Source organism: Anser anser (genome assembly GCF_964211835.1).
Source record: "Anser anser genome assembly, chromosome: 2".
NCBI classification, from domain to species: domain Eukaryota; kingdom Metazoa; phylum Chordata; class Aves; order Anseriformes; family Anatidae; genus Anser; species Anser anser.
In genome coordinates this window covers 121,756,597-121,772,086 of record NC_139721.1, presented here as the reverse complement: position 1 = coordinate 121,772,086, position 15,490 = coordinate 121,756,597, and the positions used below count along the sequence as shown (strand labels likewise).

The window sequence follows — 15,490 nt, the reverse complement described above, 5'->3', positions numbered from 1 at the left end:
TTTTTGTAGCATAATTTATGCATGGCAAGGCGTGAACATGTATAAAATCATACAGATACATTAACTGCCTTCCACAGGGTATGCAGAATTAAGCCTTATGAGTTTTGGGGTCTTTTTTCTTAGTTTGGGGGATGAGGTGGGAAGATAACCACGTGGTTAATGAGCCGAGCGATAATGGATGAGGGACATTTTAAAATATTCCCTAGAAACCAGGAAATGTAGGAAGAGTAAGGCAATTAAGGGGAATCACTAAATATCCCAGTCTTAACACTTCATTATGTGTATTTATAATGAGTATTTAATCTAATGCTGTGCGATGGATTAGAAAAGAGGGGGAGGCAGGCCTCTTTCTCTTCATACATTTAGGTTTTCCCTCCACTGAAGATTTACTCAGGGCAAATTGTTTAACTTCAGCTGGTTGGAGGCGTTCCAGCACAACAGCATTTCACTGAAAAATAACACTCTCTCGAATCCCAGAACGCATAGTTGTCGGCACTGCGGTTTGTTCAGGTTTGCAAAAGCTGGGGATGAGTTACGAGGGGGCCGGCACGGATCCCTGTCGGTTCCTGTCCTCCAAGCTGCGTGTCCCGGGCCCAGCCGGGCTCGCCTGCGACATGTCTGCCGCGCGGCCTGCGGCTCGGGGCAGTCCCGCAGCTGTTCCTGGGCTCTTTCACAAACTGAACAAAGCTCCGCTTTTGGAAATCCCGGCTTCCAGCTCGTGCTGCCCATCAGGGGTGTTCCCCAGCAGCAATATCCTGAGGACCTCTCCTAAAAAGTCGTCGTCTTAGAAGGCCATCCTTGCTGGAAGAAGGTGCCGAACCTGTGTGTGATAAGTTCAGGGCCCAGTCCCACACTGTTGAAGGCCATGGAAGTTTTGTCCTTGTCTCAGTGAGTTAAGGTGTGAGTAGAAATTGCCGGTAATGCCAATTAATCCTATGCTGTGCAGTAGTTGTCTGTAACGCAAGCTTCTGTCAACCGGGGCCCACCACCCTCGTTTAATGAAGGACTGGCTGTGCGTTGAGTCCAGGCTCCTTACCCAGCTCTTGGCTTCCATTTCAGACGTCATCTAGTGTCCAAGTTGCATCCTTTGTTTTCATAGAGAAGTCTGGGAAAACTAGGTCAGTTTATCCAAGTAGAAATTATTATTTTATTGAGTTAACTCTGTGGTGACCCGCCGCCTGTTTGCCTTCTCAAAACGAACTCCCTTGTGTGCAGTAAGGCTTGTGCTGGAAGTTGCAATGGCCTCAGTAATCACTTTGATTTCAAATCAACAATAAAAAGGCTTCTTTTTTTAGTATCTTGCTGTTTCCTGGAAACAAGTGTCTGTCTGCTTTGCTCCTTGTATGTTCGCTAGATCAGACTGGTCTGGTGTACTGTGAAAGCACTTAATGTGGAAAGGTTATGTGCTGGCATTACTGGGGATATTTAAAAAAATCTTATGGAGAAATCAGGATTTGATGCTACTTGACCCTGTCTGGCAGAATTACGTTCTTTCAGCCAGTCCTGTAGTAGCTACCATGCCTTCTTTTTTAAATAATCAGGTCCACTTGCTCCTATTATTTCAGAACTTAAGACCACAGATAAGAAAGCGCTTTTTTTTAATTATTTTTTTCCTTTTTTTTTTTAATGGAAGAGTAGCTGGAACATATTTTAAAGGACTTCTTTGGCATTGTACATAAAAGATAGAATATATCAAAATAGACAGTCTGATAATTAGGTGCAGGCTTGTGGAGTGATTCATGTCCTAACAGGAGCGTTGAAGCAGCTGAGGTTTCTGCAGGTGTGTTGAGGGAATTAGACCCCATACTGCCACAATGCTCCTGCCACTACATAAAGCACGAGTGCAGATGTCTGGAGGATCTGCATTCATACATGAAAAGCAGCATTTCTGCCTGTGTGAATTATGGACAGAACAGTATTTATTAAACACACAAGCAGCAGTCTTTGTCTACTATGTACTTTCTTCTTTGAAGAGTCGCAGTAAACCTGGTGCTCTCCCAAGCTCAGAGACCCCAGGCATGAGCTGTGAGCGAGAGGCAGAAGCATTTGAAGAGCCTCAGCTTGCCTGTGCAGCGCCTCAGAGTGGGCAGCAGGATGCCAAGGTTGAAAGTGAATTTGTTTACCTGTGTCAGCCGCCAGCTTCAGCCCTGCATTTACGGGAAGCTGGGGACGTGGCCAGCCAAGTGCTCCCAGCCCAGCGTGGCCGGCGTGTGTTATTCCCATTGACCAGGGAGCGTGTTGCGGCTCAGTTTTAGCCTTCTACAGAGCTGACAGTCCTGTGGCTGGGAGTAAAAAGCAGCCCCCTGACCTGTCTTTTGTTTCTCCTTAGGTTATGGTTTGTGAAAAAAGGACAACGTAATTAAAAAAAAAGTAAGAACTCCCCACCAACAAATTTACAGATTTTTTATTCCAATTGCTCAGCTTTTGGAAAGGGAGCAGAAGTAAACAAAACGCATTGTTTGAGCATATTATTTTACCATTTGATTAAACCATTCTTTCCATATTACGGCAAAACCAATTTAATGGCAAGCATTATTAATGAAAAATAGGACCCAGTTGCAGAGCAAGTCCAGGGGCAGATGCTGCCACGTGCCCAGCAGCTGTGTGGGACTGCACATAGATGCGAGGCTTCAGCGCTATATTTTTTATCTGCTCTTCCAGTGCTTTTGGGTCCACCTAGCTAAGAAATACAGTGCTTTCCTTCCCATCTCATGCTGCCAGGCTGCCTCTCCTGGAAGAGCAGGTCATCTAGCAGCAGCCCTGGCAGGGGGGTTGAGCGCTGCCTTCCCCCTGCTGCAGAGCCGCGCTGTCTTCCCGAAAGCATTGAGAACTGGAAATAACCTCCCGATCTCTTTTTTTTTTTTTTTTCCCAGACGTATCAACAAGCTTTTATCCTTAGGAAAAAAATTCTGTGTGTTCATAGTGGCGTGTTTTCCACATTACCTTCAGAGGAATAGGTAAATAGTAGCTGAGCTGTTTGCTTGATTTTATTATTCTTGGCTTAGTGGGAGGCCGGGGCAGCAAGCTGCCTAGGCTGTAATGCAGGCTAGCACTGTGGTTCAAGACTACAGCTCCCTTTCTCAAAACACATCTGGAACAACTGTTCCTCCACCTTCATGAGCTCAATTTACGGTTGCACGAGGCGATGTATTCTTTGTGCTTGATGAAATACGCAGTGTACACAGGCCTCTTCAAATGTGTTGTCAGTTGGCAGCTCTCCTGCTAGATGCACCTTTACACAATTGCACAAGACACCAGGAGGTACAAATGTGAAATTTAGCCTTGGGGGCAAAACAAAGAAATGAAACTTAGCTATGAATGCGGTATTACCCATCTGCAGATAGAGATATTAGATCTGATCTCCCACTACGTTACTGTAGTTTTACACTAATAGGACTCTGCTGAGATCGGTGGAGTAGCACCACTGCACAACTTAAGCAGTAGTGGTGGGAAGTTGGGGCTGTTATTTTTAAAGCTGGTGAATAACATAGGACTGAACCCTGTTTGGGGAAAGCCAAATTGCATTCACTGCATGAAACCAGCCTTAACGAAAGGGAAAAATGCAAACGGCACACCATCTTGGTGTTCCTGTTCATCCTTCACAGGAGCTGTTGCCCTGGGTGCTGAGTGGCCATGTGTGACCAAAGGGAAGGGGTGCCGGCTCATCTCCTTTCTTTCCCCCAACAGAACTGAAGCCTTTTGATTTGCTGTCCATACAATCCGTTTTGTCATGTATAATCAGAAAGCCCAGATTTGTACCGTAGCTGAGTCTCATTCATTATACTGAATTAACGCACTTGTTATTGGAAAGTTGTTTTGTTAAAAAAAGTTTGTTCGTGTTGCTGTCAGGAAAGAAGTTGCAGTTTGTCATAGGTAGCTTACCAGTTCAGCAACAAGCAAATCAAGTTCTTTTTGTTTGTGCCTATTAGGATGAGGGGTAAAATAGCTGTAGCATTTTGAATTGTACGAAGGACTACAGTCAGGCCAGATACCAGGCAGAAACAGAGTGCAGTGTCTGGTTTTAGTTTACAGCAGTGCACTTTCCTTGCCATCAGCAATCCTGGATAACGTCCAACAAATTGAATTGATGACACTGGATAACCCCAAGTTCTCCTAGTTGCGAGCCATCCTACTACCATGACTGTCTCATAAGAGAAATTAATGTAATATTTGTAGATGAGTAGACTGGTTTACCTTTTGGTGACCTTGGAGAGAAAGGTCAGGTTCAGGATATTTTTACCTGTAATCGGTTATCCATAAAGAGTTAGTGTACCAGACTTCAAGATTGTAGCTCAAAAGGGCAGTTGCTTTGAGAAGGTAGCTCGAAAGGGCACTTGAAGAGCTGAAATCAGATGAGACAGATTTAATGGCCTCTTAGTGACTTCTGACTGAAAGTTCAGAGTTTGAAATTTAGGAGTTTTTCTTTACCCAGCCTGTGAAAAACAACTGTGCTATTTTTTGTAGTGTAGATTAATAGAAATTTAATGTCAGGCTGACTATTTAGAAGTGTTTTTCAACTGCTGTGTATGCATTTAGTCACTTCAGCTGTAAGGAAGAGAAAGAATAATCACGTCGTGTTTGTGGTTGTGTATATTTTTAGCTAATGTGTTTAGACACTGCTGTTCCATAAAAGCTGTCCAGTTCCCCAGACTATTTCAGTTTAACCAGCTGTATGCAGAATTTTATCTAGACAGCTGAAGAAGTTACTAGTAAATCCACTGGGATTTTGGCAGATGAAAAAGTAGATGGCAACCACAACGATACTTCAGTTCCCGGGGGATTTTAGTTTCAGGGGGATTCTCCCCCAGGTCAGCACTGTGCAGCAAGTTAGTCGCAGCCCTGCAAGTCTGGGAAACCTCCCGGGATGGACTGATTGATTCCCAAAGCTCCTTCGGAGTTCATCACTGACCAGGGAAAGGGATGGCTGCCAATATCCACCAGGTGATGCTATTACTCTGCAAAGCCAGTTGCAGGTGCCATGGTCGATCTTAATAAAAAATGTTTTTTTTTTTTTTTTACATCAAAGTAAGGAATTAACTGATTCCATGCAGGATATTGAGAGGGAGATGGGGCAGGGCATGAACAGGGAGGGGTTAATCTACTTTTGTAGATTATTTCAACGACAGCACTAGGTGAATGGGGACACTGGGACTTGCCTATGGAGAAGTTCCATCTCATGGCAATTTCTGGCAATAAGTAACTTGAGGTGATGCTTATGTGAAATACAGACAGAAACATGAGTGCCTGAGTTGTGTCTTAGTCAACAGCTTATGGGTTGGTTATTTCCATTGCAGATATGTTGGTGGGCCTTCACAGGAAATGTTTGTGATTTATTCTACTTGAAATTGTTAACGGTAGCCTTTGGAAGCTCGTTAAGCTTCAGTTTCTAAGAGTTTCTGGATTATCCTATTTCACGGTGGTAATTAGTTGGGGATATTAAAGCACTCAGAGAATGGAAATCTCAGGCCAAATGCTATTTAAACAGTTTATCATTAATGTATAATCATGTCTCTCCGTCTAGTTTGATTGCAACATGCAGGGAGAGACGGTAAGGGAGATGGAGGAGTCTGCTTTCGGTTCAGCCCATGGCACACGTTCCATGCCCTGTGTATCCTGGCTCTGACTAAGCTGCTCCACTTACTGCCTCATCTGCCTGCCACACCTGCATGCTGTTTCTGCTGGGTTTGTTTCACTCATTTGCTTGCTTTCTGTCTTTTAAACTTTTCAGCTTTGAAATTTATCATTTGTGTTTAGGACCTGTTTTGTGGGGTTTGTTTCCATTTGTATTTCTGGAGTCCTGATTTTTGTACGTTGAACAATTCTCATTGTGTGGGGCACGTTCTGCAGAACTGGAACCAGCCCATTTTTTTGTAGCTGAAACACTTTAAGGAGCTTTCTCTAAGTTTTTCCCACATGCACTTCCAAAACAGCATTTAGAACTACTTTGTTGTTGTTTTCTTTCCATTTCAGGTCTTGGATTGGCAGTTTTAGATATCCAAAGCATGGCAGATGTTTACGTTTCCATATCTCTTAAAAGAAAAAAAAATAATAATAAAAATAGAATAAAAATAATAATAATAAAAAAAGAGGTTGTTTAAGAAGCAAGCGAGCAAAATATGATTCTGTGCCATTTCCTTATTTATCTTGAGAATGATAATAAATTAATAAGAAAAAGAATACAGAAGCCATACCTTTCAGCTATTTCCAATGGGTATTTAGTTTATTGTTCTGCACTGGCTTGGTTATTTTGATCCTACGTCTGAGTTCGATCAGTGTTGTTTTTCTTCAAGGGACTAGAAACTCCTTTTTTGCTCATTCCATCTACTAGTATTTCAGGGATGTGACACGAGCAGGTGCCAAATTTCATGTCAAAAATAAAATTTTCAGGCTGATGGAATCCTTGAAACCACAGATCAAGTTTCAGGCCAGTTGAATAAAGCTGTAGAGCATCCATTTGTATCATTCATTCATATAATGAAACCTGTTCTTTTAACTCAGTTCTTGATATATTAACCCTGCAGTTATCCTCATACATAAATGGGAGATGTGTTGCTTTCGTCGGTTATAATAGGATATAACCATATAAATCCCCTGTGCATGAATGGAAAAATAGAGCCCCTTAGGCTATAGGTATCAAAGGTCTCCCCTATACTTACAATAGCCTAATAAGGTTATTTTGGAGGCATAGGTAATTACTCATGGACTCCCTATAGCTAGTGATTCATTGTTCACTGCTGAAACATTTCTACATGAATTATGTTTTAAACAAGCAAATCCTTGGCCTTCCCTTTCTTGGGGGGAAGAAAGAGAACTTAAGGGACACAAAATTCCACCATTTTCTGTGTTAAAATACATTGTTTGCTAGTTAAAAGCATCCTGTTATTTGAACCAATTTAAATGTACCGTTGTGTTTCATACTGCTTTGAATACATGAATGTGTGCTTCTGAATTTCACGTTTTGATGAAAATATTATTGTTGTGATTAATTTGATATTTAGAAAATAATGTGGATACAAGATCTCTGTGCTATGAATAAAACAGTCGGAGTTAACTGTCCCTGGGGATAGAATCAATCACTGTTGTAGAAGAGGGTGACATTTAAAAAAGAAACTCAGAAGAAAATGTCATGCTTAAAAAATTAGATTTAAACGCACTAGCTCCTGATTGATTTTTATTGCACTCAGATGGATACACTGATTGATTATCAGTCTTACAAATGTTTAGTACCTTTCTCACTTCTCTAATAATCAGAATAATCTAATTTTCAATGTCATTTAAGTTACTGTATTCAAGGTTATAATAGATCATATTTCTAATAAAACATAGCAATTATGTAATGAATAATACAGAGCTGCGAGGCAGAGTTCAGATTCACCTTCCTCTAAAAAAAAAAAAACCACCAGCCATGACTGGAAGAGCCAGTGTATGCAGAGGCAACGTGCAGGATGATGATGTCCTTCGGGTTTGCGGTGCTTTCCCCTGCTGCTGAGCCGAACCCGGGGCATAATGCCAGAGGTTCCTGGAGCGCTGGTCAGGGCACACTTGCCATAGCTGAGCAGTATTTCTCAACAGGAAACCCGGGGCAGGTTTGCATGCTTTAATATATGTCCTCGCTCTGCACCTGGGGAAAAATGAGAGCGTGCCAGGTTCTCATGAAGTTTCCTTCATGATTGTTTCTCTGCGCTCCCTCTTAATTTTGAGACATGTCTGCGGAGAGATACTATCTCTAACTCGAGATGTTTTCTTGTGGCGACTGCGCCAGACAGCTGACCTTGTTGGCTTCTCTAATTAGCCACACAATATGCAATTTTCAGTGGAGTTTGGTTTTGTACTTGAGGCCCCGTGCAAGGCTGCATACTCGTTACTGGCTTTGTCCATTAGAAGCAAGAGTTTTTAATGAGAAATGTGCATTGCCTCCGATCGTTCTCCATATGTCAAAGCTCAATTTTGGCATGAGAATTTGTTTTAAGATAGTTTCCTGTTGTTTTTAAAGACCGAGTGGTTTTGCCTGAAAGAAAACATTATTTCATCTGGAAATCACGACCCAGGAAAGCCAATCCATTTATAACTACCTGGTGTTCTGCATCTTGTAATGCTGTGTTTGGCTTGCAGTTGTATCGCTAGGAAAACAGGAACAGGGTTCTTACCCTTCTGAATTGATGGCATCTTGATTTGTCAAGCGTGGTTGCATTGTTTTCAAGATGATTTTGTGTTGTTTCTTTACTTACGGTGGAGCTGGCTTGGAGCTTATGCAAAAGATAGGGTAGGGTGGTGATTAACTCTCATCCTGTGCTGCTCACCCCGTGGCAGCAGAAGGCTATTATATCCCCTACAAAAGGAGAAAAATAACCTCCTGGAGCACAAACTGTTGGTGAGGTCCCCCGTTTCCATGCCTGCTGCCATCAGCTCCGGTGTGTGGGGGCCTTCAGTGATGCGTAGCAAGGCGCTGCCTTCATCTGGGGGGTCGGAGACTCTGGCTCTTTGTCCTCTTTTGGGGTGTTAGGTCTGACGTGATTCAGGGTTTTCCAAGGGGACTGTTGTGAAAGCCATTCCTGCGCACTGCTGTAAGTTGTGGTGAGCACAGTTTAGTGAAAGCTGATGGGGAGAAAGGAGGTGCACGGTGTCTGGGGGGAGGTCAGGCATTTATCCTGATGGATCAGACTTGGCAGAGGCACTAGTTAAGTGCTTCGCATATTTGACTGAAATTGTCCACAGCTGCTAACTCGCTAGACTTAGAGATTTTAAGCAGCTACATCTGGAATTCGAGTGTCGGGGTGTAAAGGGACACAGGTTTGCACCCCTGCAAGCAACTTGCTTTCCTGGAAGCCTTGGGTGCAAAGCTGAGCGTCAGCCTGGCCACGCAGGCATGGCACCATTGGTCCTGCTCTTCTAGCTGGGAATGCTGCTGGCCTTCAGCAAAGGATCGCTCCGAGGGGCCGGAGAGCCCTGCCTGCCGTGCGCTGCCCTCCTCCCTGGGCTTCCTTGTGCAAGGAGTGCTCCGAGGTGCTTCTGAGAGCTGTTAGCTTAACAAATAGCTTCGAAATACTTAAGGACAAGAGAAGTGTGGTTTTGCAGGAATGCAAACTGACTGGATACACTGGGAGTTGTCAAAACAGGAACAAAAACAGTTAACTAGTACACAAAGCTATTCAAAGGTCATGGGGATCTCTGGGAGGCAAAACAGCAATGATAGCATTTCGAGTCATGAATTTATAGCTGATTAATCATTATAATACATGAAAGGTGCTGTCAAACTATCTTCTGGGCGTCTGGGGCAGCAAAGGTCATGCAAGTAATCGGAAAAATGGTGTCATGAGTTGGAGGTTCTTTTCCACGGCACACGTTTCTGCCGCCGCTAACAAATGGGAGTATGAGAAGTCAGTGTGCCTTGATTTTACCTGATGATCTAGAAACTGTGTAAATCTCTTGGGCTGGATCCCAGACTCTTCCAAAGCCAAGTAGTGACTGAATTTGGTGGGCCTGAGGGGATTGCATTTAAGACTGGACAGTTCGCAGTGTCACGACATGCTTGATGTAATCCTGCTCAAGCACAAGAACTGCTGTGTGGTTGCTAAATGAGAGGGCTGGGGGCCTCCGAGAGAAGCTGTTCATGCCTTCCTATCCTTAGCTTCAGCTACAGCAGGCCCCGCTTTCCTTGACGAAAGGCATCCATCCGTGCTACAGCTTCAAGCCAAAGGGAGAAAATGTGTCCAAGGCTGAGGAAGGCAGCAGGAGACTTGGGTCAAAGGGAGCAGACCGACCGGGGCAGGGAAGGGACAAGTGGTGATGTTCAGCCCCTTCTTCCATCGGGCGGTGGGTGAACGTCGGAGGGCAGGGGCTGCTTCTTAACGTCAGGCCCGCCGCGGCTCCCCGGAGGTGTCTGGGTGTGGGAGCACAAGTCCCAGCCTGCGCGTCCGTCGGGGTGACACGGAAGCTGTCACGGGGAGATGGATGGGAGCAGGCGTGCTCAGGCCTGGGCGTGCGGCGCTCAGCTGTCCAGGCAGCGCTCGTGGCGTACCCACATACAAAGATACGCCTTTCTTCATTCTCTGCACCGCGCGCACGCCTTATTTTTGTTTGAATTTTGTAACTTCCAGTATTTCTCACAGGGCGAGGGAGCGTCCACACTGTCCCCTGTTGGGAGCTCTTAAATAATGCAACCGTTGAGTCAGAATTTAGTGCCCAAGTAATGAAATTCATAACCTGAGTTTTCCACAGCAGCATTAACTGTGACACAGATTCATCACTTTCATATCATCATTAAAAGGCAGTGGAATTGCATCTGGGATTGATGTGATCATATGCATGTAAAGACCAAGATACAAAAAGGTGTGATTTATGTGATATAAGCATAAGCTGTAATCCAGAACTATTCCCACATGCAGCGTGACAGTTCCTGTTCCCCGAGCACTGATGGCTTTGAAATTTACTGTGTAAATGTGTGTGCTTGTGTTTTTATTTAACTCTTTTAAGCATAGTGTTGTCTTAATCTTTTCCTCTCTTTTATTGGGTTGAATTATACATGCAGTTGAATCTGCGTAATAGTTCAACATTATAGAAATTATTTATTTTTTGGAGCACTTTATTGTGTTATCTTACAGAGAATGCAGAAACACAGCTAAGTCTGATGCAGCCTTAGAAAAATGTAGGAAATATAAAAAGTACATGTAAAGCAAGAAGATAAATGTTATTTGGGTTTTGCTGTTACTACAAAGACTGTCGGAATCATAGAAAAAAGGTAACAAAAGAACAAAACCTGTTCTTAGTTTTCAGGACGTGTTAATTCTCCCCTTCCACTCTTCCTACCCTTCAGTGGTTTGCTCATGAAAAGAAAGAGGACAGAGCTGGGCCCATTTGGTGATGGGGGCTGACCAGCAGCTGTCTCTCTGATGGCCTCTGGAGGGGAAAGGACCTCAGGTGTAACGGAAGAAAGAGCTGTGCAGTGGCAGCACGGGAGCAGTGTCCGGATTCCTGCGTGAGTTATCTCCTTGTATCTGGGAGCTCTTGGCAGCTGCTCCGAAGGCTGGCCTAAATAACGTGTTTGTCTTCCACAAGGAGTTCAAAGCTATTGAGATAAGTAGTTGCTGAGGCTGCCTGTTTAGCAAATTTGTCAATCGTAGAGCTATAAGTAAATGGGGCTTTATTACAAAGGCTTATTGCTTTTTGCGGTTGTGTAGGAGTTTACATAATTTTCTAAGGAGCTCTTTTATCTCCCAAGTACAGCAGTGATTAGGATTTACTTCTGGAGTGCAGCGGCAGTTGGGAGCACTCGAGCTGTACGTGTTGGCCCTGGACGTTTTTTCAACGCCTGAGACTCATTTGTACTCTGCCCTGGGATCCAGTGAACAAGGCAGGGCATTGGTTTTAGGGGAGTATTTGTAAAAAGGTGGGGGGATCCATCCAACTCCCCCAGACCTGACTACCCTGCTAGCACAGAGCCTTCACAAGAAGGCATCTCTTTGCCTTTCCTGTCCACTTTTCTTGTCATCTCCTGAGTCTCCTTTACTCCAGATATGAGAACTGATGGTGTTTGAGGTTAGGCTTTGAACCATCGAGGTGCTCAGCATCCCAGCCTTGATCCATCAGAGTGCATAACTGACTTCAGTGTGGATCTTTTCACACAATTAAAGTCAAGTGCGTCCTTAAAACATTTGCTGGAGTAGGGTCAGAGTTCTCTCAGTTGCAAAGTCAAACCTTTAGTCAGAAAACCAGAGGTGTTCATTGCATGGAGTATGTGCCCGATCAACTCATAGAGCAGCAACAACATTCACTGTCCTACCTGTTGTTTTCTCTTGTGTGCCTGACCTTATTTCTGTAGGTGTCCCTGATTTTGCTGCATTCCCACCTATTTTCCCATATCGTTCTTAATTTTCCCTCAGAAATGATACCCAGAGAATCAAAACCTCCTCTTTTGCCTGAAACATGCAGTGTTTGCATCTTTGCCTTGTTGTGGTTCACAGACACAGAGCAAGCAACCCCAGAAGATGTAGGCTGGTCATCCTCACATGTGCCAGGTGCACCGGTCACCCTCTCAGAATTCAGGGCACTGTTCTAAATATCACGAGGTTTTGAACACTGGTGAATGTTGGTGTTATTTTCTGTTTGTCCAGCAGCGTCTAGTCTTTGGGGTCTTTAATATTGATACTGAGCCTCTGGGGAGAGGGATTGATTTGGTTTGGCTTTGTTGTAAAGCCTGGGTTCCTTGTGCATCTGTTTACACTTAAAATGTTAGCTCTAGCTAACAACAAGCCTCTTGGTAAAATACACAAATACTGGCACTACTGCGGACACAGACTTATCTCCTGAGCACCTCTTGTAAAATGAAGCTATTTTCATTAAAAGAACAGAGAGTAGCATGGTGATGGCGCAGCTGTCATATTTTATTACAGAACACAAATATGAGGGAAATCAATTACAGAATGAGTGCAGCACAGTGCGTATGTCTAATAATCCCCCACAACTCGGCAAAGGTAGAAGGCTGATCTGAGTGCAGGAGCAGATGGCAAGCAACTTTAGATAGCTTCACTGCAATTTTTTGCTCTTTCAAGTGCTTGTGCTTCTCCTTTGATCTTCAGATCTTGAGTTTAATGTTTCATCTTCTTTCACTGACTGTTTTCAAATTTAACTTTCCCCTCAAATAATTTTTGCTGGGTGGAGTTTGTATTAAGTACAGGGTTTGTTACATTCCATATTGTGAAATCTAAAAAGAGAGACCGTTACTTTCTTCAGCGTGGTTCACATCCAATAAAATACCAACGACGTCGCTGCAGAGAATTTCTCCATTCACCATGCACAGTTGTAGTGATACAATGAAAAAATCCCACCTCACAAAGTTAATGAGAGACTTAAAGTGCGTGTGAAATTGTGGTAGACTTTCTTGGAGGGTAGACAGTACAGGACTGTCAATAAGATCGTCCTGTGGAAGTTTGCTTTCAGCACTATCCCATTAAATTCAGTTTATACAGATAAGTAATTAAGCTTGTGTAAGTATTCTCTGTGCATATAACATTTTTATCTCCACTTGTATAATTCATGTTAAAAAAAGTTGCAGTGTTTTGAAGTAGATCAACAAGCATAACATGGGGTGATGTGAGTAACCACTTGTGATCTGTGCTTGTTCTTCTTCTACAGCTGTCAGAAATGATAGGAACAAAAAGAAGAAGGAACCTTCAAAGCAGGAGTCCACAGAAAACTATGAAATGACAGCAGAGTTGGATGATCTCACTGAGAAGATCCGAAAAGCTCACCAGGAAACCTTCCCCTCGCTCTGCCAGCTGGGAAAATACACTACAGTAAGTATGGTTTGTAGATAATATAGTCTGGATTCAGGTGGGTGATACGAGTTTCGGATTGGAGACTTCTGATGTTCGAAATGGATGCAGATGTACATGCAATCCTTGAATCTCCTTAGCCATGCAAAAAATGTGTATCTGAATGGAAATACATGAACTTAACTGTAAGCATTAGTTAGCAGTATTATAAGAAAGACCACGGAGGGAAAGACTAATCCTGAAAGGAGACAAGCTTGGAGTCCATGAGTGAATTACTTACCAGCATTGATCAGAATTTTGTTGGCTTCCAAAACCATGTTCTGTGCTTACACATCAGCAGATTGCTACTTTGCTGGTGTAGAGAGTTCGTAAATGCTACAGGTGACAGCCCCAAAGCTGGGGCTGGTCAAGAAAATTGGGAAATGTCTAAATAAACCAGTTTCCAAAATGTTTATTTGTGCTGTATTCCTCTTCTAGTCTACCAAAATACCCCAAAGCAGCCAACACTTTTGCTGCTTTTTAGAAATGAAAAATCAGCTCAAGGTCAAGAAGTTGAGTACAGTAGGAATTTCTCCAGAGGATGACTCAGGAAAATACACTTTTTTTATACAAATACAAGAGAAAATACAATGTCAAGTTTGCCAATGCAGTAAGGAGAGAGATGCTAAAAATTAATAGAGTCCTATCAGTAGATGAGTGACTTTGTTGGTCAGGACTTGCTGTCAGTTGTAGCAGTACTGCCTTGTTTCAGAGGGATGTGCCAAATGTCCTGCTCTCAGTTGTCATGCTGGGAGATGAGGAGTGGCACGGCTGGGCCAAGCAGCCATCTGCCTGCACAGTCCTGGTCCTCTGCCCCTGATGGACACCGGGAACCCAGACTTAGAGTCCGGGTGAAAGCTCTGTCACTGAATTCCTCTGCATTTTTCAGTAAATACTCCACTACTGAAACAAACTAAATTTCTCAAAGAGTACTTTAGGCAAGATGCGTGGCATGAATATTCAGTAAGCAGGGTGCTGTTGTTAGATGGCATTCTTGTCTATTTAATAAGGTCAGTTCAAAAATCTCAGATCTAGGTGTAAGATTTCGAATTTAAGTGCAAGAAAAGCATATATACGTGTTGTGACATTAGAGAAGAGCATATTTTTCACATCACCGAAAGTGATGTGTTTATTTTCACAACATTTTTCACGTTTAATTTTGAGACCCGCATAAAATTGTTGGCACTGGGGAAGGCTTCTGTCCTCTGCGTGCTTCTCTGGTGCTTTCTCTGCTCATGTTAGATGTAGTCAAAACAATCAATGTAGGCGTGCTGGTAAATACTACCGTAGTAGGCAAGCACAGTCAGACCCCCGGGGACTAGTGCAGCATGCGAGGCTGGAAGCTTGAAAACAGCCAGCTGGTGACATAACCAAAGGCAAGGCTGGGGGCTGGGGGATTCATAGCGTGTCTTTTCAAGGAAATTCCTGCCTTAATGCCTTCCACCCCTCCCCACAGTACGTGTGGTTGTGTCTTCATCCTGAAGGGAATAAAATCTTCCAAGCAGGCTCTCACACTTCTGCTAATGCAAGAGTGCTTCTGAGCAAGTGTGAAAAATCTTCCCAGTTCAAAGACAGTGAGTTTATGCCTCGCAGAAGAGGTGATCGGGTGTCCGCAGCTGGGACACGTAGCCAGACTGGTATGCATGCCAGAGTTTATTGCTCACAGGCTGCCTTGCAAATGACCTGGCTATCCCAGAATAACGTATCGTGTACCTCCAAATGGGAATGTGTTGTTACGTACTCGTGTGTTACCCCTGAGCTGGAAGAGCGCTACGGTGGGTGTGTTGATACTTAGTACTGGTGATTGTCCAAGCTCTGGATGGTTGAAAGATAAACCTGGGCACCTATATGCTTGCATTATGTATTGGATGCTTAAGGTCCATTAATATTTTAGCTCTTGAAATGATACACGTGGAAACTGGAGAGGGTCTTGTCATGAATGAAGGCATATCATACTGCTGATGCCTTCATTCTTGAGTTCCTGTTGACCCTCCCGGTGAGTTGATGTCCCTGAAGAAATTTCAGAGCCTGTACTGAGAGCACCTGGATTTCAATAACGGATGAGTCTGAACTGTCAAGGAGTCCCAGGTAACCCTGATCTGTCTCTGAGGCTGAATATTGCTCGTTAATAACCCGCTCATTAATAACCCGCTCATTAATAACCCGCAGTGTCTCTGAGG

General features: G+C 43.6%; 1 protein-coding gene across 8 annotated transcripts in view; it reads left to right on the top strand.

The window, feature by feature from the left end:
- The window catches only part of RARB (retinoic acid receptor beta), a 331,295-nt gene that overhangs the window by 297,727 nt on the left and 18,078 nt on the right, over window positions 1-15,490 (top strand). For all 8 annotated transcript variants that reach the window (XM_083825372.1, XM_083825375.1, XM_083825373.1 and 5 more), the window contains one exon: window positions 13,132-13,292. In XM_083825372.1, the coding sequence (XP_083681498.1) occupies window positions 13,132-13,292 (161 nt within the window). The remainder of the gene's footprint in view (window positions 1-13,131; window positions 13,293-15,490) is intronic.